The sequence below is a fragment of the Ostrea edulis genome, chromosome 7, assembly GCF_947568905.1.
Source record: "Ostrea edulis chromosome 7, xbOstEdul1.1, whole genome shotgun sequence".
NCBI lineage: Eukaryota > Metazoa > Mollusca > Bivalvia > Ostreida > Ostreidae > Ostrea > Ostrea edulis.
The window spans coordinates 27,478,780-27,504,165 of NC_079170.1; the positions used below are offsets into that span (position 1 = coordinate 27,478,780).

At 36.8% G+C, this 25,386-nt stretch overlaps 1 protein-coding gene across 22 annotated transcripts in view; it reads left to right on the plus strand.

Moving 5' to 3' along the window:
* The window catches only part of LOC125657024 (muscle calcium channel subunit alpha-1-like), a 93,104-nt gene that overhangs the window by 2,312 nt on the left and 65,406 nt on the right, over positions 1 to 25,386 (plus strand). For all 22 annotated transcript variants that reach the window (XM_056143832.1, XM_056143829.1, XM_056143842.1 and 19 more), the window contains exon 2: positions 12,661 to 12,973. In XM_056143832.1, coding sequence (XP_055999807.1) covers positions 12,661 to 12,973 — 313 coding nt within the window. The remainder of the gene's footprint in view (positions 1 to 12,660; positions 12,974 to 25,386) is intronic.

Genomic DNA, 25,386 nt, shown 5'->3' on the forward strand with positions numbered 1-25,386 from the left:
CATTACATCTTCATAAAGTTCAGAAGCTGACATTAGGAAATTAAGATATACGGTATAATGTGTAACAGGAAGGGAGAAAATGCAACGGACCAGACCGGGATTCGAACTCTGGCCCCCTTAATCTCTAGTCAGATGCTCTACCAACTGAACTATCTGGCCACCGGTGATCGAACCCGACTGACCGCTACATTCTTCCCTCCTTAAATTGTCTCTGTTCTTGAAGACACGGCACAGCCCAGATTCTTTTGTCCCCAGGCAGGACTTTCACCTGCAAGTCCAGGGGTGGCCAACGGCACCAAATGTAACAGGAAGGGAGAAAATGCAACAGACCAGACTGGGATTCGAACTCGGGCCCTCTGAATCTCTAGTCAGGTGCTCTACCAATTGAGCTATCTGGCCACTGGCGATCAAATTCGACTGACCGCTACATTCGTATACAGAAACATAATGCAATACCATTACTGCTACATATGAAAAAATACATAATAAATTTTTAAGATGGTGTTAAGAAGTAAAAATTTCGTAAATAAAGAAATTATATATTTAAAAAAAGATGGTGTTAACAGTTTATATAGTACCACTAGCTTTTTAATCTAATGTCGCTGAGCGTTCCTTGCTAAAGAAGACCAAAAGCATTTAGTGTAAGGAGATACAAGTCTACTGAAATGAAATTAGGACCAAACATCAAAGATGCAGAAGCCCTTTATCGTGATCGCTGTATCTGTCTTCCATTAATAGATTTTTTACCTGCTTTGCGAGAGCCCAGAGGCAAGCACAGGTCTAGGAACTGCTCAAACCTGTCTGTCCAAAACAAGCAGGTTATTGACCTGTTTACCAGTAAATTACATGTCACGTGATTGGCTATTGTGACGTATTCTGTAAATTACATGTCATGTGATTGGCTATTGTGACGTATTCTGACAGTCGTCAAATTCATTGAGTCCATGGTTCAGAGAAAACAATTCTTATGTACTATGTATATGATATTAATTTGTGTAATCTGTAACTACAACAGTTTTCACTCAATGTTTTACTTTAGTACTCAAACTTTGCTCTATGATAATTGCATATTGTCACATATTTAAGACGCGTGCACCCTAGCTATTTCTGCAAACAAAATTCGGGAGGATACCCTAAAATGAACTAGGCCTTTTGTCTGTAGCTGGGGACACAAGTTATCTGTTAATGTATAAAAGCTCATCGAATATAATATTCAATGCTGCTGCAAGTTCATATAAACTGTCTATTCCGGCATGGTTTTAAGTTTTATTTTGTACATTTAAAATCTCGTGAGACCCAGGTATGGTGAGAATTTGGGCTATATATTGTAATATGCTATGATAACATTTAGAAATGTACTAGGTTGTTATAGGTGGTTATAGTGATTTTGTACTACATGTATCACCATTGAATGTGCATCTAACAGGAAGGGAAGGAACATTTCATTTAACATAGTTCCACGCAAAGTCAATAAACATGATTTAATAAGATTGTGCATGACAGGAACATAAATTTTGTTGGAGTCTTTTTCAATAGTCATTGTAAAAAATCTTGTTGACCATAAAATATTTCAAAAGTCTTAAGTTTTATATGAAAAATCAATTATATGTTTCAAAATATTGAATCCAAGGGCAATAACTGTTTTCATTAAATCATTTATCAATTCCATTATGTGATAGATTTCCTTTATTTTTCACAAACGTTTTGTATATTTTTTTAAAGAAATAGTTTCATGAAATTGTTATGAATACTATTATATATCGTTTAAACCAGTTTTTGTGGAATTTTGATAATGCTGTTTTCGGAATTTTGAATTTTCTGACATTGATAACAGATATATGGGTGCTAAACTGCTAATTGATAAAAAAAATTATTGATACCGCAACATACTTATTTCATCATTTTTATTTGTTATTAAGATGTATTATTTGAAGAATCAACAATCAAATATAAGATTGAACTAGGAGGCTGGAATTGCCTTAAAGAAGCATTTTAAAAAGCAGACAAGAACATCAAGTCATTAATGAATTGTATCAATTTCAGATTTGGTCCAAATAAATAAAGTATGATATATATATGAAAAGTATATTTTGAATTTTCTTGTTTTTGCTTCGTATCTTGTTTAATTTTCTCAGTACTTGGTGCAGTTGTGTGCATTCTCTAGGGCAATGCCCAAAGCTACATACACCTTTTCAGACTTCTTTTCATGAGATCTCCAGTAATGTGGTATTTATGATCTTGCGAAGATTTCTCAGTAGATTCTATTGATGCTATCAAGTGAGATGCTTATGACATGGTGGTGTATGCAGATTCCAGCCCAAGGTCACATGACTACCAGGAGGGAGTGGATTCATGTGCATGTAGTGTTTGTATTTTTGGAGCAGAAAATCTCCAGAAAGTCACACTAATTGACATGAAGGAACTTATGACTGTAGATGTGTCTTGATCGTAATCCAAGGTAGCTGCAGAACTGTAGCTCTTTAAAAAAAATTGGAGCAGATCAGAGAGCTACAGGTCCACCCCTTATAAAAACCTTTGATTTACGGTGCTCACCATGCGCTTTTATTTGTGCACCGCGTAAATCAAAGGTTTTTATGAGGGGTGGATCTGTAGCTCTCTGATCTGTCCCAATATTTCCTCAGAGAGCTACAGTTCTGCAGCTAAGTTTAAGGTCATTTGGACAATATCAAGGTCACTGGAAGAAAATTTGTAGAATTATTGTCCAGAAGATATATTTTGGCCATTATAAATGTGGTATTGAAATGTGCAGTACATGTACATAAATGTGGCTATATTTTATTGTGCTGCTATTAGTCCCATTGGGATAGGTCTAGCTTGGTCATTATTTGATTAGTTAAGTTTATAATGATAATTAAGAGTTTACAGCAGAACTCTGATTGTATTTGATTGCTGTTGTTTTTTTGCATCCCATTGGATAATTTTTTGCAGATATGTCCTTGGGGACATCACCATTTGTAGGTGAAGCACCACAAAATTTGACCCTCAGGAGGTAGCTGCAGAACTGTAGCTCTCTGGTAAAAAATTGGGATAAAACCTAGGCGTCACAAATCCACTCATTATATGATAATCTGATTTACAGCTCAACTTTTTCTGTGCATAATTCAGGTCTAATGTACATGTATGTATTTTTACATTGCTGCCTCAAAATTTTGATACATGAAGAAAATTCAAACATCTTTTCCCACTATACTCTTTGTTAAAGCTCCATTCAAACTGAAAACTCATGGATTCAGTAAAGTTTGTCTGTTTGCTTTGCTATGTATTATTGTCTAAAGTTGCCACTCAATTTGAAGAACGTTGATTTAATATTGTATTTATTCAAATTTCCAATACTATAGTTTTCATTCTTCATGTTTTCTTGTAGACACAAATAATTGATGTAAAATGAAAAAAAGAAAGAAAAAAAAGAATTATAGCTTTTTAGATGTACTGTGAGTAAGCCTGTATGTACATACACGTGTTGAAAAGTAATTCTTGTATCTTGGGAAAGCTGTAAATTTAATGCAATATTCAAACATATTTAAGCAATAATTTCTTTTTTCAAATTAACAGGACTGGAATTATTTCCTCAAAAGTATTTAACTGAAAAATATTTGTGGGAAAATTGTTAACATGTAGACAATGGGATGTTTTTGTGAATTATTATAGAGCTAAAATTTTGAAACATATGAATATGGAAATCAGCTGGATTTGAATTGACTGGCTAGCTGAAATGGCTACATATAAACAAGCAAACTTAACAGAAACTGAGTTACAAGTTCAGGTGGGGCTATACTATTTGAAGTTATGTCTTGACACAAATGCAATGGAAAAATGTTTTTGTAAATTTTTTATGTTATGATCGATTTTGAGGTTGCAGTGTAAAACTACAGAGATACACGACCCGAATCGTGTGCAGAGAAAGTTATACTGTCAATCAGAGGGTGTTATAATGGGTGAATAATGTAGCTCTGTGGTCAGTCTGAATGGTCTACTGAGCTTCTAGGAATGTTTCTCAAGGTCAAAGCGATGAGGGTTCTTTATTGTGCCAACATGTACAGTGATAAAGAACCTTGGATTATACTAGGTCTCGTTGGAGAGACCCGTGTCATTCCTGTCTGATGCCAGGCACTCTGCAGAAGAATAGATGCTGTTTAGTCTTCGGTAAGGTTTGCTGTGACTAGAGATTAAACCTCAGGGAAGTCTCCGTTTGCTGTGACTAGAGATTAAACCTCAGGGAGGTCTCCGTTTGCTGTGACTAGAGATTGAACCTCAGGGAAGTCTCCGTTTGCTGTGACTAGAGATTGAACCTCAGGGAGGTCTCCGTTTGCTGTGACTAGAGATTGAACCTCAGGGAGGTCTCCGTTTGCTGTGACTAGAGATTGAACCTCAGGGAAGTCTCTGTTTGCTGTGACTAGAGATTGAACCTCAGGGAGGTCTCCGTTTGCTGTGACTAGAGATTGAACCTCAGGGAAGTCTCCGTTTGCTGTGACTAGAGATTGAACCTCAGGGAGGTCTCCGTTTGCTGTGACTAGAGATTGAACCTCAGGGAGGTCTCCGTTTGCTGTGACTAGAGATTGAACCTCAGGGAAGTCTCTGTTTGCTGTGACTAGAGATTAAACCTCGGGGAAGTCTCCGTTTGCTGTGACTAGAGATTGAACCTCAGGGAGGTCTCCATTTGCTGTGACTAGAGATTGAACCTCAGGGAAGTCTGTTTGCTGTGACTAGAGATTAAACCTCAGGGAAGTCTCCGTTTGCTGTGACTAGAGATTGAACCTCAGGGAGGTTTCAGTTAGCAAAACGAGCAATTATAACCACTACATGTAATGTATGCTACTTGACTGGTCTGCAGGGAATGACTGTTTCGGTTTTTCCATATTCTATGAAAATGCTCTTTATGCATTGTATCCTTATTAAATATTCATAAAATATTGGTCTAATAGCTCTAATGAAATCTGCAAATGATGGAAGATGTCATTATGATTCGATGGAATCATAACTGTTACAGTAGGCCTTTTTTATGAAATAAAAAATGCATGAATTCAATCATAATGTCATAACTATATAGACCAAATAATGTGTACAATTTTTGTTTTACTGGTCAGAACTATAATTGTTTTCTTTTATCCTCTGAGAAGATGAGGAGGTGGTTTTTTTTTTTCTTTTTTATCTGCTTGTAAGTGTAAATCATATTTTTGAAATGAAAGGCCAAGGTTTTGCATTATTCAAGGTTAATTTCAAATGCCAAGGTCAAATTTGTCACATCAAGACTTGGCCACACTGGAGAGATTTGTGTGCTTTAGCTGTTTGAACAAATTATTAGCAACTCCCAAGATTCCATTAAAGTTCACACAAACACAGCAGTTAACCTCATCAAGTCTACCAAAACATTACCCATCCTGAAATTCCGTACTACTGAGAAATATCGCAAGATTAGGCTCATCCTAAATGCAATCACACATCACCCTTGGCTAAATTTCAAATGAATGTATATGCAATTGTGATGAAATGATTAGTGGACATGAGTCTATTATCAGCCTTAATTGAAGTTAGGGGGTCATTAATTTTATCAAATTACACAAATTTACACTCAGTTAATTTACAGATAGAAGTATTAAAACTTTTGCTGAGGAATATGAATGGATACATTTTATAGATCTATATGGAAAATCTATGAATTGCACATGAGCTAATGAATGGAAGTTTATTTGTTTTGTGTTTGACCTTGAATGTTGTCTAAGTCTGCATAGGGAAGAAATCCTCTCAGACCATGTCTATCTACACTGAAGATCGCTTACAAGGCTTCCAAGTTTTATGATCATGAAGCTTGTAAATGTTGCTGCACTAGTTAGCTAGTGGTTGTAAAAGAAATAGACCATTTTGAATTCTGTTGTGCATTGATTGCAATTTACTTTACCAATATTTGAATTAGGTTTAAATTAGCAAAAGTTTAGCTGACAGTTCAATGTTTACTAGGTAGAACCTCAAGCTCTGCTCCTGTACAGGTTTATTCAGAAATCTGCCCTTTCATGCATCACAAGCCCAAGCAGGTGGAACTTGCATTCATGAACACATTTCTCTGCAATCAACATGCTTTAACTGATATGCATCAAAAACTTTGATGAAGATTTTTGGGGTTAATTGACTCTTGGCAAATGCAAAGAATGGTTTCTTTGTTAGAAAGCTTTGTTGAGCCATTTCTTATACTTAAGATAGTTTAATTTTCTAGTCAAAGTCTACTCATGGTCCATCTTTCATTCTTGGTCAGTTCACTTTCTCATTTTCATACCTCAGTACCCCTGGCTTGTCATAAGAGGCAACTGAATGGGGCGGTCCTGATTGAGACCATAAAAGGCCCGGGCCCTTCAGTAGGTGTGGCATGATATAGATTTCTCCCTGCTCAATGGCCATAAGCACTGAGCATAAGCCAAAATTTTGCAGCCCTTCACCGGCAATGGTGACGTCTCTATATGAGTGAAAGATTCTCAGGAGTGACGTTAAACAATATGCAATCAAGCTATCATGGTCTCCATGGCCTATTGATTTCTAGGCCCAAAGGTCAAGGTCAATTGCATGATGGGTAATCAAATATAACAATGTCCTAGACATTATATGAGTATCAGCATTTTATTTCTAGGCACAATTACCAACCAGAGATGATAAGCTCTGGGTCAATGCAGGTTTCAAGGTTATTCATAAATAATTATGATTCTTTTATTTTACTAATACTCATTTAATTTAAATGATGCCATGTTGCAGCAAAGTGCTTCACATTGCAGTGCCCTAGTTTAAAAATCAACAGCAAAACGGCATGCAAACACCTGTATGCAATTTGGATTCACATTATTTCAACGCATGACCCTGGGGTTTGTATGAAAGATCCACCTTGAAAATTTACTCTTTGATATCTAGCAGACAAATTAAGTGCATGGTCATGTCAGATGAACAAGGCAGCCCCCTTGGGTCAGAGGATTAGCTGTTACATGTAGGATGGGGCTCTAAAGCTGTCAAAGGATTAGCTGTTAGGATGGGACTAAGGCTGTCAGAGGATTAGCTGTTAGGATGGGGCTCTAAGGCTGTCAGAGGATTAGCTGTTAGGATGGGGCTCTAAGGCTGTCAGAGGATTAACTGTTAGGATGGGGCTGAGACTAAGGCTGTCAGAGGATTAGCTGTTAGGATGGGACTCTAAGGCTGTCAGAGGATTAGCTGTTAGGATGGGGCTCTAAGGCTGTCAGAGGATTAGCTGTTAGGATGGGACTCTATTTATAAGGTAGTCAGAGGATAAACTGTTAAGGTGGGGCTCTAAGGCTCATATTATAAAATGCATTAATTTTGTTGTTACTCCTGGAGATCCAACAACTGCAATCAGAAACAGCGTACATAATGATAATGAGCAGGAAGGCAACCTCCAAAATTATGAAATTCATGACACATGGGTCAGGGTTGGAATGCAAATACAGGGCTCTAAGAAATCTTTTAGAATTTTCGTCTTTACTCCTGAACAACAGGATGTGTAGTTTAACATGTCATGAGTTTAGAAGCATCTACTAAAATGATGAAACTCATTCAACCCCTGGATAGGGTGTTCAAACCACCAGGACAGAGCTATATGGATCATACTATGCTAAAAATCAATAGCATTTGTCATTCTTTTCGTTCATCATCTAGCAAATTGAGTACATAGGTATATACCCTACAAAGTTTGGTTGGTATATACACAATAATCATGATTATTGCGTATGGTCCAGGGATTTTTTCAAAAAAAGGGGGGGGGGGGGGTAATCCTACCATTTATATTGGTTTTCAAAGTAGGGGAAGGGGGTCCTTTACCTCCAAAATGCATTATTTATATATTTTTACCTTTTTTTAGTAATATTTTCTGACGAAAGGGGGGGGGGGGGGGGGGTTGTACCCTGCATCTTCTGTGTTTTGATCTTGTGAATTTTACATGGCTATAATCTTGGTAATGTAGAGTACTGCCTCATAAAGAGATTACTTACAACCAGACGATGTGTCTTAACCTTGAACCAGGTTCATTTGACCAAGAAGTTAGAAGTAACAAACATACTATTTACTTTGGAGACACACACTTCACCTTTGATTATACTTATGACCAGATAATGTGTCATGACCCTAAATCAAGGTCCATGGGTCAAGGTCAAGATCACTGGTAAAAAGAAAAAGATCAGAAGCCTTGCTCTAGACATCACTCGGAGAGATTTTAAATGCTTCCCAGATTCATACTTGGTGGTGTGTCATGACCGGACTAAGGTCATATGGTCAAGGTCAAGGTCAATAGTAATTCTTTTGTCCAAGACCATATCTTTATAATGAAAATATATTAGAAGCTCATCAATTCAGTACAAAGGCTGCTTTAATGACCTACACAACAATCATTTGTCCTAGATGAAGGTCTCAACTGCTGAAAAAGTTGAAAATATTTCCCCAGGCCATCATTGCTTTTGATCTAGACAAAAACAACAAACTCTACTTCACAGAATCGGAAAGATGCACCCATTATACGATCACTTTTAAGATACTACACTCTGACACTGAGGTGAGTGCCATCATTCCCTCTTGTATCGTGGAAGTGCAGCAGGTGCCCACACATTATGTAGACAAAAGCATTAACGGAACTGACAATTTTGAATTGAACGTGTAAATTTGTGGGTTTCTTTCAAAATCTCACTAGCAGTAGGCAATGATGAGGGAAATAAGTTTCCTTGGCATTGAGAATATGATGGAGTACCTGCATGCATAGTGGGGATTTCTACCAAAGTTTGTGTACGACATCATCAGATTTTGCTGTCTACGATTTTCTGCAAGTGCTGTACATGTAGAAAGTCTAGTACATGTAAGTTTAGATAATGTTTATTATATATTTCCTAAGGAAAAAGGTTTCGTATTTAACAAAAGAATGGATTTTTTATTGGTTGACTCTTAATAATGCTGATTGTGATTTTGTACATAGTTGAGAGAGGTTAGTAAAATTTTCTTGCCAACTTTTTAAATCTCATACCAACTTTGTTAATCAAATTAAGTTTATTTCAATCAATTTGACTATTGATGTCGTACATATCACTGTTGCTTTATAACAAATAAAGATTTTATACAAGATGCGACAAGCATTAAGTACATGTAGAACACCTGTACATGTTAGTCTGATATTAACCTTTTATTACCTGTCAATTCTTGTATATATACCATGTGATTTATTGGTACCATTCAGCTTCCAGCTATAGGTGCATTACGTACTCCTTGTCCTTCACATTGGGAGGGGGGGGTGGGGTGGGGGGTGGGGTTGCTGCTGGAATGAAGGCACAGATGATAGGGGTGTGTGTGCTAAAATGAAGGAACAGGAGATAGGGGGTGCTAGAATGAAGGAACAGGAGATAGGGGGTACTAGAATGAAGGAACAGGAGATAAGGGGTGCTAGAATGAAGGAAAAGGTGATTGGGGGGGGGGGGGGGGGTGCTGGAATGAAGGCACAAGTGATAGGCACTTTGTTGACTTGGATGAAGACACATTTTTCACTTGACTTTTGTAAGCTTGGCCTGGTTATATAAGTAAAAGATGAAAGTGTACACTGTTTATTGAATCTGTCATCAGAATTCTTTAGATGTTGATGAATGTTAAAGAAAGTTATATGAATGAATTCTTTGAATGATTTTCGCTGTGTATTCTCGAGAAGAATTTTGGAAGAAGATTTCACACAACTGTTGCATACAGAGCCCATGTAGACTTCTGCACACCCCTTTGTAGCTTTTCTTGGAGTTTTGACCTAAGTTTACAAAAATTGAACAGAATTAAGCTTTCACATAAAAATATAAGACTGTATTAAGAATGTGTCATGCAGACTGCTTTCTAGCTTTCCTTGTAAGCAGAAGATAAAGTAACCATGGTAACTTCCTAATTTGAAGCTGTTTCTTTTAAGGAAGCGTGTTTCAATATTTTGATCGCTTTTCACATAATTTTACAAAAATTGTGATGAATTAAAGCTGCGTTTTTCTGGAGGGTGTGTCGTTAGGGAAGCTTCGGTGACTTTCAGTTTACTTTGAGAAGGGGGTGACTTGGAGTACATTGTAATGAGAGACCCACATAAAACATTTTCCCCCTTCTCCAGTGTACATAAGATATATCAGTTCATTGCCCCAGTGAATGAATTAGTAGAGATTTTTATGACAGCACCCTTACTTTACTGCATAATTGATAGGATAGATGTCAGAAGCATTACTATTTGAACAGCAGATATATTGATCTATAATTAATTTATCAGTATATGTAGAACCCGGGAACCCAGGATAGCAAATAAAGACATAAAATTAGGAGTAAACCTCATAAAGCAGTCCACAGATTTTTATTGTATTGTTACTGTTTTCAAAATATGTCAGTCATATAGCTGTAATGATGAGAAAATATAACAATTTTAATGAATGAATGAAACTTTGAATAACAGCCTTAGATGCCAAAGATTTAATCACCATGCATGGTAGGTTTTTTCTGCATACAGGTCTAAATTTGGGTGATTTGCTGGCTCAAAGGTATACTAATAATTTTAGCGGAATAAATTTTGGCGGACATTGAAGGAATTTTATCTCCCTTGCAAATACTGAAGTCACAATTAAATAAGCCAAATTTATCACTCCACGGAAAAAACCCCCGCTATACTGTATTACATGGAATACCATGCATTAGTCTTGTTATAAACTGTGAAGTAGTCAAGACTGGTTTGGTTGCTTGTGACCATGCAGAGAACTCATATGGTAGAGTACAGGGGGTTTAGGGAGCTCAGCTTTGTTTTAGACCTTTCCTATGACCTTGGCCTACAGTCCTGTTTCTAGAACTATAGGGGAAAGATCCTGTGATAGGATTAATTAAGACATTTAACATGGAAGGGGGGATTTGGACGTCCTATGAGTTCGATCACCAATGCCAGATAGCTCAATTGGAGTACCAGACCATTAAAGCTGGAGATTAAGGGGTTTGGCTATTGAATCCTAATGCTGATGGTCCCATCATATTTATATAAGTCCCCATTTTATAATGATAGAATCAGACATGCAATATTGAACCAATTTCAAATGGGCTAGAATATTATGCAGTGCAAGTTTTTATATTGTATCATCTTATTAATGCATTTAATATAATCAATATTTGCAACATGTTTTCCTTTCAAAAACTTATTTTTTTTATAGAAACCTTAATTTGAATTGTCTCCCTTCATTATGTCTGTCCGCTCCATTGATCAATGCAGCACATGTTAAGTAATCACTCAATATATCTACTAGATTGTACAAAGTTACTTTGTAGCCCAATATTCAATCAACTAGCTTGCAAAGAAATTTAATAGGTCACCATTGTTTAGAGTGTGATCAATACTGAATCCCCCGAGGTTCTGCAAACCAACAAAAGTTAGTGTGACTAGCAGTACTGGTAGAAAATCGTGGTGCCTGCTGGAAACCACCGATCAGTCATTGTTTCCAACAGTCAGACAACCTAGATAGCTCCTGCTGCTGTCTGTGTGAAGACATTCCAAAGCAGTATTGATTTTAACATATTTTTTCAATTTATTTACACTATAAGTCTATACATGGGTGCTGAGTGAAATTTAGCTGTAGGGGCTTCCGTGTATTGATGTATTTGGTGTAGATATTGGGCCGGTCTGTACAGGAGGCATTGTCGGCCATTGTTATACTAGTCTGTTACCTGGCGTTAACTAACAGGTATTGCAGCGTGGAGACCAAAAGGTTGCTTTCAGCTGTTGATGTTCGGTGGTGAATCGGTGGTAAATCCACTAGTTCCACATGGTGAGATTGAGGTGGGTAGTGGAGGTACAGAGTGAGTAGCCGTGCTTTAGATGACCAGAGTGGACTGATTAACTGACAGGCCACATTCACTGTCAGCTTTCTCCGTGTCAGAACTCTTTGGGCTGCTGATAATCAATACTTTTCATGGCCTGTGAAAGTTTAATATACTGAAAGTTGTTGTGTTGTGGCAGGGAGATTTTTACGTGCTTAATGGAGATGATCTGTATTTTCCTGGCAGTCTTGTTGAGATAGGACTGTAATTGTTTTTTTTTCTGCTTTGCTCTTAAAGATTCATTACTTTTATATGTGTGAATTTTTTTTAGGCCATTTGATAGGTTTGTTATTTACAGATACATTATATAAAGAAATTGTTGACCCTGGGCATTTAAATAAATATATGTGGCTGAATATACATGATGCTTTGGTTTGGGTAGAGAAATCTGACTAAGATTGACCCAAAGCATGATTTTAAGTGTTCTACTTAAACCTATTTTGAAACAGTCGTGTAACTTTGATCTTGGACATTAACATCTCCTTTTTCTAGTAGTAACCATTTGAAAATCTAGGGAAAACCCATGAGTTCTCGTTTTCCTTTTGGGGTTTTTAATGATTGACTTTGAATCCCACTTATAACTCAGCTTCACAAAATCACTATAATTTGGTGTTATTATATATAGATGGGGAGTTCATTTGTGAATAAAATCAATTATTGCTCGCAAAAACTTGCCCACTTTTATGTATAATTTATCTGAATAGATGAAGTTCAATTGTCACTACGTTAACAACAGTCAAACATTACGTATTTTACCATGTGTCGGGGTTTCATATTCTGAACTATATCTTTGCATTTTAGGAAGAAACAATGAGAATTCCAGTTCTCCCAGTGGAAATACACACGAGGGGCCGCCACACATCTACTCAAAGCCTCAGCCAGGAGGTGGAATTACAATCCGAACAGATTCAAACCACAGCAAACCGCTTAGCTCAGCGTGGACTGCCGCGCTGGGGGCTGCCACTGCCAACGCCGCAAACACCAACACAATGACTCGAAAACGAGCACCACCAAGGAAACAACAAAACCAAAATGTGAGGCCACCCCGGGCCTTGTTTTGTTTAACGTTGGAAAACCCTTTACGAAAATTGTGTATCAGGATTGTGGAATGGAGATATCCTTTTGCAATTCTTGGGAATTTATTCCAAATTGATTTCATTTTGGATTATTTGTTGGTATGGTCTCTATATGGGGCCATTGCAGTGCTGGGATTCTAATCCCTGTAAATCCTGTAAACTCCTGCCTGTAAATCCTGTACATTCTTGCCTGTAAATGCAGTAAAGGTAAGGAATACAGCATCTAGATCAACAAGGCAGGGGGAATATGGAATTTCCCTTTCGGGATGACACTTTTCTGAAGGCTTTGAATTTTTGTCAATTTTAACAATGCAGTATTGTATGAGAATGCTGTATATGGGATTAATAACTACAAAACACTTAGGCTAACAAGGGATATTGTAATCTATTCCACACAAAATTATGTAATATTCAACATTTGATAAAACAGCAGCAACAAATCAATGAGTAACCAGATCGTACATTTTGTTTCCAGTTACCATTGGCAGTCAGTCAATTAACCTGCCATGACAGCTGTTTCTAGCTCCCAGTGTGCACGATCAGGTGTCTGTCCCCCCTGTCTGACATGAATGGCAAAGATTAAGTTCTCTGTGCATTAATTTTAAATTTTTAGAGCTATACAAAGACCTCTTGTTTTAAATACTCCAGGACCCAGTTCTATCAAACCATAGCCACCAAAGCTAATTCAAACAGCAAAGTTTTTAAAAAAATATATATTTGTACTCTTCTTTTTTTTTTCTTCGGGCATTCTGACAAAAGGACGGGCGAAGAGGGTATGGTTAATCTAAAATTGATGGACAAACAGTTTTTATTTGAAACTGTGGAAACAAAAACTCTCAAGCAATCTTATAGGGCATACAGTATATGATAGATCTGTATAGAGGCAGTGTTAACTCTGTATGTTACAAAGAACTGTATAGACTTATATAAAGATAACTCCATCATTTCTCACACTATTGTGGAGCCTAGGACTGAACTTGTGTCTTTTGAAGTAGACAAGATAACTTGATGTCTGGTGAATATGAAGGCCAAGGTCACAGTAATTAGGTCAAGATCAAAGGTCTTTATCCCCATACTTGGTTTGATATATATCACTTATAAATTACATTAGAGAATAAAATTTACTTTAAGCAAATCTATGATGTTAAAGTAACAATGTCACAAGTAATGATTTGAAATATCAAAATTAACAGACTCTCTGAAATTGATATACTCATTTCATTTTCTACAATTTGAATATATATACAGAACAGTGTATAAATGAAAGGCAATTTTGTAGCAGGCAATTTGTGTGATGAGTTGATTTTAGGTTGAAGGATGGGATTTGATACTAGTGCAGTAACAGTGGTAAATCAATTGGCAACCATGTGAAAATAAAACACCTGATAACAACAAGAGAAAAATCAATGATTGGTCAATACAGCAGGGTAGAGAGCCTGCTGGTCACAAAGCTCACAGTGTACTAAGTGCTAAAAAAAAATCCATACCCCACCATGCAGCTCTTGTGGCCTTGGAGACCTTATTTAGATCTCATGTGCATTATCAAATATCAGGTTTGATTTTCTGTAGGAAGGGGGGGAAAAAATCCACGCTTGTTTGAGAAATAATTCTGTTGTCTTAATTTGTTTTTTATTCCTCCCAGTGAAAGACTTTTATGTTGTTTTTATCACATCAATTGCCTCTGAATACAGTGATTGATAATAATGGTAGAATCATGGGAATTTATTCAAATTAAAAAAAAGAAAAGTGAAAACAAAAAACAAGCAAGAAAGTCATGGATTTCAGTCTTGTGTGGAGATTGATGTCTATATAAACATGGCCTACAGTAGGATTGTCCGGGAGGAACGCGTTGCAGCTGAGAATAAGTGATGCCTATGGGTCAATGAATGGTTTGAGACAGTCGGCCCATTCTTCATTCAGACTCCAGGAGTGGCTGTTTGTCAGTCCATACATAATGGCCATTTGGGTACAGATATGATTTACTTAGTCCCTACTGAGATCCACATTATCTACTATGTCTGGTTCCTCATATATATAGGATTGAATGGGATAGATTGTGTTTTAGAACCCAGGATTTTGCTTTCAGGCATGTTGGACTATATAGATTTGTAAGAAATAGAACAGGCTTCATTTAGATTTTTTAAAAGTTAGCTTTGCCATTATCATGAATATGAAAAAGCTAATTTTATGAAGAGAAGAGGTAGACCCAGTTTACATGGACTCGAGGGACACTGTTTTTACAGATCTTTCCACATTGAGGGGTATATGAATTACAATCCAAACCGAACCTGCACAATGTAGTCTACAATCTGTAAATTGACTGTATGACTATGTGGCCTTCCCCTAGCATCTCTGGTGCAGCAGTGAGAATTGAGGTGTTCTATCAGTCCACTACCATTCTCCAGCAGTCAACCTGTCTCACTTCTTCTGCTCATTTGTAATGTAAAACTGGCTGTGTCACATTCTTTTTCTCAACCGCAGATCATGTTCTATCCACTTTGATAAAGAGTTAATATCCCTGCACAAAATTCATTTTCTGGTGTGGTTTTTGTTGTTGTTGTTTTTTTTTGTTGGTTGTTTGTTTTTTGGTGTAGAGATGCATGTGTATTGAGTATGTGGAACTTACTTTCTATCCTCCAGACTATCAAGTTTAAGTTTCATTATGACAGATTATCTTAAACATAGAAATGTAAAATAAATTTTCTGCACCTCTTTGGGTTATTACTATAGGATATTGGTTTGAAATTCAATCAATCTTGTGTAGCTTTCTACTGAACAACTACCTACTTAATTAGACTGATTACGATTAACCTGTTTTGACTTGAGTTATGACCCTTTGTATAAAAAAATTGCTCTCTGCAATTGAGGAGCCAGTAAGGGATATGCAATGTTTGTTGGTTAGAATAGGTCCTCAGTACTTCTTGCTTGTCGTAAGAGGCGACGAAATGGGGTGGTCCTTTGGATGAGACCACAAAAACTGAGTCCCAGTGTTGCAGCAGGTGTAGCATGAAAAAGATCCCTTCCTGCTCAAAGGCCGTATTTATCACCGAGCATAGACATAAATTTTGCAGCTCTTAACTGACAATGGTGACATGTCCATATTAGTGAAAAATTCTCCAGAGGGACATTAAACAATATACAATCAATCAATCTTATGCAATAAAATTTATTAAAGTTACAACACCACAAAGGTACATGTGTAGCTCATACAAAAGTATGTTCAGTAGTATGCAAGGTTTCCATGCTAACGGAATTTTAGTAAAACTACATTAGAGAGTCGATTCGACACCGACAGCCTCCTCTCTAGGTTATAACCATATCTGTTGGTGTATTGGGTGTACATGTGGTGCCCATTTGCTTGTAATGTAGACACAAAGGACATCAGCATGATGAGAAATGAGCAGTGGAAGATGTCAGTGATGTGATAAAGGCATTATATGATGTGATAAGGGGCCTTGGAGATCTCTCTTAATTGACCACTGACTCTCCAACCCTTTTGAGTATTGTTTACACAATAATCAGACAACAGCATCTGCACTTAATCAGGTGCCATTCTGTACCTCATACATAAACATGTGTAGATCAGAGATAGTGTATAGGTTTAGATGGGTGAAATAATCAATTTCAAGGAGGAATTCTCTTTACTCACTTAAACAGATGTTTTTGATGAATTTTTAAGGTGAACGAGGTGAAATTGCTTTGTATTTGAATATCTGATACTCAAAGAGAAGTTCGATAACAGTTTATTGTTGAAAAATGTTCTCTGTTTCAAATTTGGCAGCTAACGTGCAATCTTTGATGGTGTATTCTTAGCATGAGGTGATCTGCAACAGTCTTGTGATACAGCCTTTACCAGTGACCTATAAGCTATTCAACCCAGCAAGACAAATTTCAAACTAAAAGTGACTGTATCATGCAATCTTCCAGAGAGAGAGAGAGAGAAAGAGTAGCCATTATTTTCAGTTGGGTTATGATATATGAATTTTAACTTCCCTGGCTGTTAATTGTTGTGGATGACAATGAATTCAAACAATCACCAAAATAATTGTGGTTTGACTATCTAATATTGTAGCTGGGGTTAGGTAACCAATGAAAACTTGAAAAGTTATTTCCTATAGAGACTGTTCTGTGGATTTGTACAAATTATGTCGTGAGTGGGTCTTCTTTTTGGGGAAGCGAACCAGAGAAAACCCTCTTGTCTGATTGAGCAACCACCATACCCTAGCTCTTACCTAAACCTCTAACTAATAACAGCTAGTGATCTACCCTCTGACATAAAACCACTAACTATTAAGGAGGTACTCTACATCGTCATAATGGCTGACTTCCTTTAGAAACATGGAGGAAAAAATCAATACCGGTATCAGCAATATTTGACTTTTCTTTTTCAATTCAAATACCTTACCAAGTAGCTCAGTAGGTTGGCATACCGACTGATGAACTGTAGGTCGCAGGTTCAAGTCCAGCAAGGGTTTTAAAAAAATTTCAGATTACCTTCTACTTAAATTATCTTTTGACAAAATAAAGTAATTTTGAAAGTTTTCAACTTCAAAATATTGTTGTACATATCCTCCATTTTTCATCTACATCAAATTTTTCTGGTGTAGTGATATACCTCCTTAACAGCTAGTGATCAAACTCTGGGTTGTAGAGGTGAGAAGTAAATGGGCCACCTGTACAGTCCTTCACATACAATGTTGTATATTTTGGCTGTTGTTTTTTTTGTTGGTGATCATTGGCTTGTCTTGTTGTAGTATATTGTGACTGTTGTTTTTTTGGTTGGTGATCATTGGCTTGTCTTGTTGTAGTATATTGTGACTGTTGTTTTTTTGGTTGGTGATCATTGGCTTGTCTTGTTGTAGTATATTGTGACTGTAGTTTTTTTGGTTGGTGATCATTGGCTTGTCTTGTTGTAGTATATTGTGACTGTTGTTTTTTTGGTTGGTGATCATTGGCTTGTCTTGTTGTAGTATATTGTGACTGTTGTTTTTTTGGTTGGTGATCATTGGCTTGTCTTGTTGTAGTATATTGTGACTGTTGTTTTTTTGGTTGGTGATCATTGGCTTGTCTTGTTGTAGTATATTGTGACTGTTGTTTTTTTGGTTGGTGATCATTGGCTTGTCTTGTTGTAGTATATTTTGGCTGTTGTTTTTTTTGTTGGTGATCATTGGCTTGTCTTGTTGTTGTATATTTTGGCTGTTGTTTTTTTGGTTGGTGATCATTGGCTTGTCTTGTTGTAGTATATTGTGACTGTTGTTTTTTTGGTTGGTGATCATTGGCTTGTCTTGTTGTAGTATATTTTGGCTGTTGTTTTTTTGGTTGGTGATCATTGGCTTGTCTTGTTGTTGTATATTTTGGCTGTTGTTTTTTTGGTTGGTGATCATTGGCTTGTCTTGTTGTAGTATATTGTGACTGTTGTTTTTTTTGTTGGTGATCATTGGCTTGTCTTGTTGTTGTATATTGTGACTGTTGTTTTTTTTGTTGGTGATCATTGGCTTGTCTTGTTGTTGTATATTTTGGCTGTTGTTTTTTTTGGTTGGTGATCATTGGCTTGTCTTGTTGTAGTATATTGTGACTGCTGTGTCCCTATTTCACATCTTTATGGTGAATATTGGCTTTTCTTGTTGAACTCTGATTTAATTGTACAATTTCCTCTCTTATGATTTTTGGCTTCATTTTACACCTCTCTTTTCATTGATTGGCTCTCATCGTACACCTCTCTTGTCATGGTACACCTCTCTTGTCATCGCTCGTCTCTCTTGTCATCGTAAACCTCTCTTGTCATCGCACACCTCTCTTGTCATCGTACACCTCTCTTGTCATCGTACACCTCTCTTGTCAGCGTACACTTCTCTTGTCGCTGTACACCTCTCTTGTCATCACACAGCTCTCTTGTCATCGTACACCTCTCTTGTCATCGCACATCTCTATTGTCATCGCACACCTCTCTTGTCATCGTACACCTCTCTTGTCATCGCACACCTATCTTGTCATCGCACACCTCTCGTCGCCGTACACCTCTCTTGTCATCGCACACCTCTATTGTCATCACACACCTCTCTTGTCATCGCACATCTCTATTGTCATTGCACACCTCTTCTGGATGGACTTATCATTGTACATCTTGTCATTGCTTGTTGTCTCTTGTGATTGGTTGGAATTTCATTGTGTACCTCTCTTGTGATTGGTTGGATCTGTTTTCGCACACCTCATTTGTGATTGTTGGGTTATCATTGTACACCTCTCTTGTGATTGGCTGAACTGTTATTGCACGCCTCTCTTGTGATTAGTTGAAATTTCATTGTGTACCTCTCTTGTTATGGTTGAGCTATCACTGCACACCTCTCTTCTGATCATATATCTCTTTTGTGATTGGTTGAACTATCATTCGCAAACAGCACTAAAAATGTGATTGGTTGAACTATCATTCGTAAACAGCACTAAAAATGTGATTGGTTGAACTATCATTCGTAAACAGCACTAAAAATGTGATTTGTTGAACTATCATTCGTAAACAGCACTAAAAATGTGATTTGTTGAACTATCATTCGTAAACAGCACTAAAAATGTGATTGGTTGAACTATCATTCGTAAACAGCACTAAAAATGTGATTGGTTGGACTGTCGTTGTGATTTCTTGGACTCATTGTTTATTTTAAGTCTTTATTAAGTAACATTTCACAACTTTGGGTTTAGTGCTTGTAATTGAATGCTCTGTGAAAATTGAATTGAGGAATAGAGAAGTATAATTGAGTTGAATGTTTATAAAGGACAGTTGCACACATTGGCAGTTCCTATGGATAGTCACACTAATTTACTGCTACAATAGCAGTTCCTATGGATAGTCACACTAATTTTATTGCTACTGTGTGGATAACGGCAGTTTTGTGTGGAGGTACATATACACAAAAATTGGAATTTCCATTAATGCTGTTCCCTGAAATGGGAATGAAAATAAAAGGTCATCAAAGTTAATTTCAAATAAAACTTTTCTGATAACTTCATCAATATATATTGATGGAGTTTGTTCAAATGACCCTCCTTTATAACAGATTCGAGTGATGAGTGTAAAATTATGACCATCCTTAATAACGAACTCAAGAGATGAGTGTAAAACTAGAACTAGACCAGAGCATAATGCGATGTCATTTTAAAAGTCCAATCAGACACACGTGTGCCAGTAAATAATTGTCATGTGGTTTGGGTTATCAATTAAGGTAGTTTCATATGGTAAAATGTTTTTATTATTGTTAAACTTCCATTTAATAGGACAATGTGTGGTTTTTGATGATGAATATATAGAAAGCGTTCATTATGCATGGTGCCTGGTTTTGTGAGGTACAGTGTATTTGTAGGAACTCCTACACCAAAGGAAGGCATTAAACTAGACTAGTGTACTTTTGCAGCTTCCTTTAGATTTAAATGTAGATCTCAGAATTGTCTCAATACCTTGCACCAAAGTAATTCTTCCATTGAGCTATTGAAAATTTCCCCTGCATTTTCATTTCACAGACATTTCTCTACACAGCTATTGTGAATGGATAATCTTTCGAAATTATTCGTAAATGATATTCTTGTCAATAAAATGTGATCTACAGTAGTGTAGATTCATGACAAGACTTTTAAAACCATGATGTCCATCAGGATGGGGACCGAATAAAGGGGTTTAAAGTTTCATAGGCTGGGAATATGTAGGAAAAGGTATCTTTCAATTCTGTGCCTTTTTCTCAAGAACGGAAAGGCTTATGCTTTTGGAAAACAATATGCAAGCATCCTGCTGTAGTATAAAATCAATTTTGTTGAAACCTTGGCTTGACCTGGGGTTACAGTCAGAAGGGGGGGGGGGTCAAAATCATGTATGACTAATACTGTACGAGAAATATATGTTTTAAAGTTAAACGGGGGAAAAAATGACAAAGCTTCAGTTTGGTCCAACAATTGCATGCCCCTTATGTAGAGTAAATTCAATAAAGCCATGCCCCCTCTAATCTACCCCCTCCTCCTGTTCTAGGTGAACATAGAGTCTTGTTGATATTTGTTGTTAGGTGTTATAAATTGTGTGACTTTGTTCTTTTTTGTCCAGAGCCTGTTGTATGACTCAATCTTGACTCCCAAGTTTAATTATGACCCATTTTGTGTCATATCCTTTAATAAAGGCCATTTGTGTCATATATTCTTCTAAATTAGTAAAGGCCATTGATTAAATCTTAAGGTCACAAAAGCTTAAATTAAAACACATATTTTAGAACTCTGTATTTTGAATATGACCCTGTCCTGGATGAGACATGAGTTGCATAAGATTTGGAGATGTTAATTCTATCAGGGACAACTCTAGCATTTCCTGTGTATGGAATCAGAATTCTTGTCAGTAATAGAAACAAAAGATTCCCAGTACTAGGTACATTCTCAACAGATATGTGTACAGGTACCTGTAACATGTACTGGTATAGATATGTGTGTAGGTACCTGTAACATGTACTGGTATAGATATGTGTACAGGTACCTGTAACATGTACTGGTATAGATATGTGTGTAGGTACCTGTAACATGTACTGGTATAGATATGTGTACAGGTACCTGTAACATGTACTGGTATCTATAGATATGTGTACAGGTACCTGTAACATGTACTGGTATAGATATGTGTACAGGTACCTGTAACATGTACTGGTATAGATATGTGTGTAGGTACCTGTAACATGTACTGGTATAGATATGTGTACAGGTACCTGTAACATGTACTGGTATAGATATGTGTACAGGTACCTGTAACATGTACTGGTATAGCTATGTGTGTAGGTACCTGTAACATGTACTGGTATAGATATGTGTACAGGTACCTGTAACATGTATTGGTATAGATATGTGTACAGGTACCTGTAACATGTATTGGTATAGATATGTGTACAGGTACCTGTAACATGTACTGGTATAGATATGTGTGTAGGTACCTGTAACATGTACTGGTATAGATATGTGTGTAGGTACCTGTAACATGTACTGGTATCTGTAACATGTACTGGTATAGATATGTGTGTAGGTACCTGTAACATGTACTGGTATAGATATGTGTACAGGTACCTGTAACATGTACTGGTATAGATATGTGTGTAGGTACCTGTAACATGTACTGGTATAGATATGTGTACAGGTACCTGTAACATGTACTGGTATAGATATGTGTACAGGTACCTGTAACATGTACTGGTATAGATATGTGTACAGGTACCTGTAACATGTACTGGTATATAGATATAGATATGTGTGTAGGTACCTGTAACATGTAATGGTATAGATATGTGTACAGGTACCTGTAACATGTACTGGTATAGATATGTGTACAGGTACCTGTAACATGTACTGGTATAGATATGTGTTCTGGTATCTGTAACATGTACTGGTATAGATATGTGTACAAGTACCTGTAACATGTACTGGTATATAGATATAGATATGTGTACAGGTACCTGTAACATGTATTGGTATAGATATGTGTACAGGTACCTGTAACATGTATTGGTATAGATATGTGTACAGGTACCTGTAACATGTACTGGTATAGATATGTGTACAGGTACCTGTAACATGTACTGGTATATAGATATAGATATGTGTACAGGTACCTGTAACATGTACTGGTATAGATATGTGTACAGGTACCTGTAACATGTACTGGTATAGATATGTGTACAGGTACCTGTAACATGTACTGGTATATAGATATAGATATGTGTACAGGTACCTGTAACATGTACTGGTATAGATATGTGTACAGGTACCTGTAACATGTACTGGTATAGATATGTGTACAGGTACCTGTAACATGTACTGGTATATAGATATAGATATGTGTACAGGTACCTGTAACATGTACTGGTATAGATATGTGTACTGGTATCTGTAACATGTACTGGTATAGATATGTGTACAGGTACCTGTAACATGTACTGGTATAGATATGTGTGTAGGTACCTGTAACATGTACTGGTATAGATATGTGTACAGGTACCTGTAACATGTACTGGTATAGATATGTGTACAGGTACCTGTAACATGTACTGGTATAGATATGTGTACAGGTACCTGTAACATGTACTGGTATAGATATGTGTACTGGTATCTGTAACATGTACTGGTATAGATATGTGTACAGGTACCTGTAACGTGTACTGGTATAGGTATGTGTGTAGGTACCTGTAACATGTACTGGTATAGATATGTGTACTGGTACCTGTAACATGTACTGGTATAGATATGTGTACAGGTACCTGTAACATGTACTGGTATATAGATATAGACATGTGTACAGGTACCTGTAACATGTACTGGTATAGATATGTGTACAGGTACCTGTAACATGTACTGGTATAGATATGTGTACAGGTACCTGTAACATGTACTGGTATATAGATATGTGTACAGGTACCTGTAACATGTACTGGTATAGATATATGTACAGGTACCTGTAACATGTACTGGTATAGATATGTGTACAGGTACCTGTAACATGTACTGGTATATAGATATATGTGTACAGGTACCTGTAACATGTACTGGTATATAGATATGTGTACTGGTATCTGTAACATGTACTGGTAGATATGTGTACAGGTACCTGTAACATGTACTGGTATAGATATGTGTACAGGTACCTGTAACATGTACTGGTATAGATATGAAGCACCAGTCAGAGTTCGGTAGGAAGCTATAAGGATGATGTGCGTCTGACACGCAGTGCTTGTCATTTGTATGCCATTCTCACAACATGGTATTCTTCTGGAGGATTCAGATCACAATGAAGAAACACTGACATAGTAATGATGCTGTGTCTGGGGCTATTTGCTGTTTGAAATGGTCTTGATTTCAATTCCAGGAAGATCCTAACACATACACTCTGACCTTTAGGGTAAATGCCCCTGAGGTGCACGGTATTTTTTTTTTTTTTTTTTTTATACAGTTCTATGAGTGCAGCAATCTGTTATCTTGTAAATGCTGCAGTTGTATCACTTTGTCTGAGGATGTTTGAAAACTTCCTCCCACACATCACAGAATGCATTCTGAGCCATTCTCAGTGCTGGAGCCTGGGCCCAATGGCTGACTGCCAGACACTCCTAGCTCAGGTTCATGTATTGTACCTTTGCTGTCTGGAAGAGGTTTTTTTGTCAGACATTTGTTGCTGCTGTTTTTACTGATATATACACAGGCCAGACAAAGAATCAGAATATACTGAGAATGATGTTAATTACTAAATAAATGTGATAATGAGTCTAGAAAATGAGGGTCCTTTCAATATAATGATGTTGAAAATTTGTATGATTTCTTGGGGCAATAGGTGTACATTATATCAGAGAGCGTTTCAAAGTGATTTTATGCTGATAAAATTCATGTGGATAATATATGGGGGGATCGCCAGCAGCTTTTGGGGGTTAGTGACTCTTCTGGATCAGAGATAAACCTCTTTACAGGTAGATGAGGTTAGACATGTGAAGAGTATGAATATTAATATTCATGTCATGATAAGCTGTACAGCTTAACTGATAATTAATCACGATCATAATAATACTCGTACATCAAAGCAACTAGTTAAAACATATTGTGTACCATGAAGGGAAAGTCAAGATAAGGGGATTCAAACCTGGGACCCTTTACTCTAGTTTTTTAGTACTCTTCCAACTGACTCAGGAGATCTGATTACAGTATTCCTTTTTCTAAATATCTGACGACAATTATGCTATACCTTGAAAACAGCCAGGTTCTTCCAATCTTCCTTGGAAACAGCCAGGCTTTACCTTAAAAACAGCCAGTCTCTACCTTGAAAATAACCAGGTTTTACCTTAAAAACAGCCAATCTCTACCTTGAAAATAGCCAGGCTTTACCTTAAAAACAGCCAATCTCTACCTTGAAAATAACCAGGCTTTACCTTAAAAACAGCCAATCTCTACCTTGAAAATAACTAGGCTTTACCTTAAAAACAGCCAATCTCTACCTTGAAAATAGCTAGGCTTTACCTTAAAAACAGCCAATCTCTACCTTTACCTTGAAAATAGTCAGCTATGGCTTTACCTTAAAAACAGCCAATCTCTACCTTGAAAACAGCCAAGCTTTACCTTGAAAACAGCCAATCTTTACCTTAAAAATAGTCCGGCTTTACCTTAAAAACAGCCAATCTCTACCTTAAAAACGGCCATGCTTTAGTCCTTTAAAAAAAGCCAATCTCTAGATACCTTGACATTTTTACCTTTTGATATCAGAAGCAGGTCACTGCACCAAATATATAAAAGGAAGAGAGATAATGCAAATGGACCATTGAATTTGGAGACCCCAGTGAATCTCAAGTCAATTGCCCTACCAACCTAGTTAAAGACGATCGAACATGACCGTCACAATTTCAATGCACTAACTCTTTTTTAAATAGAAATATATGATTTGATATTTCATATTGATCTGATT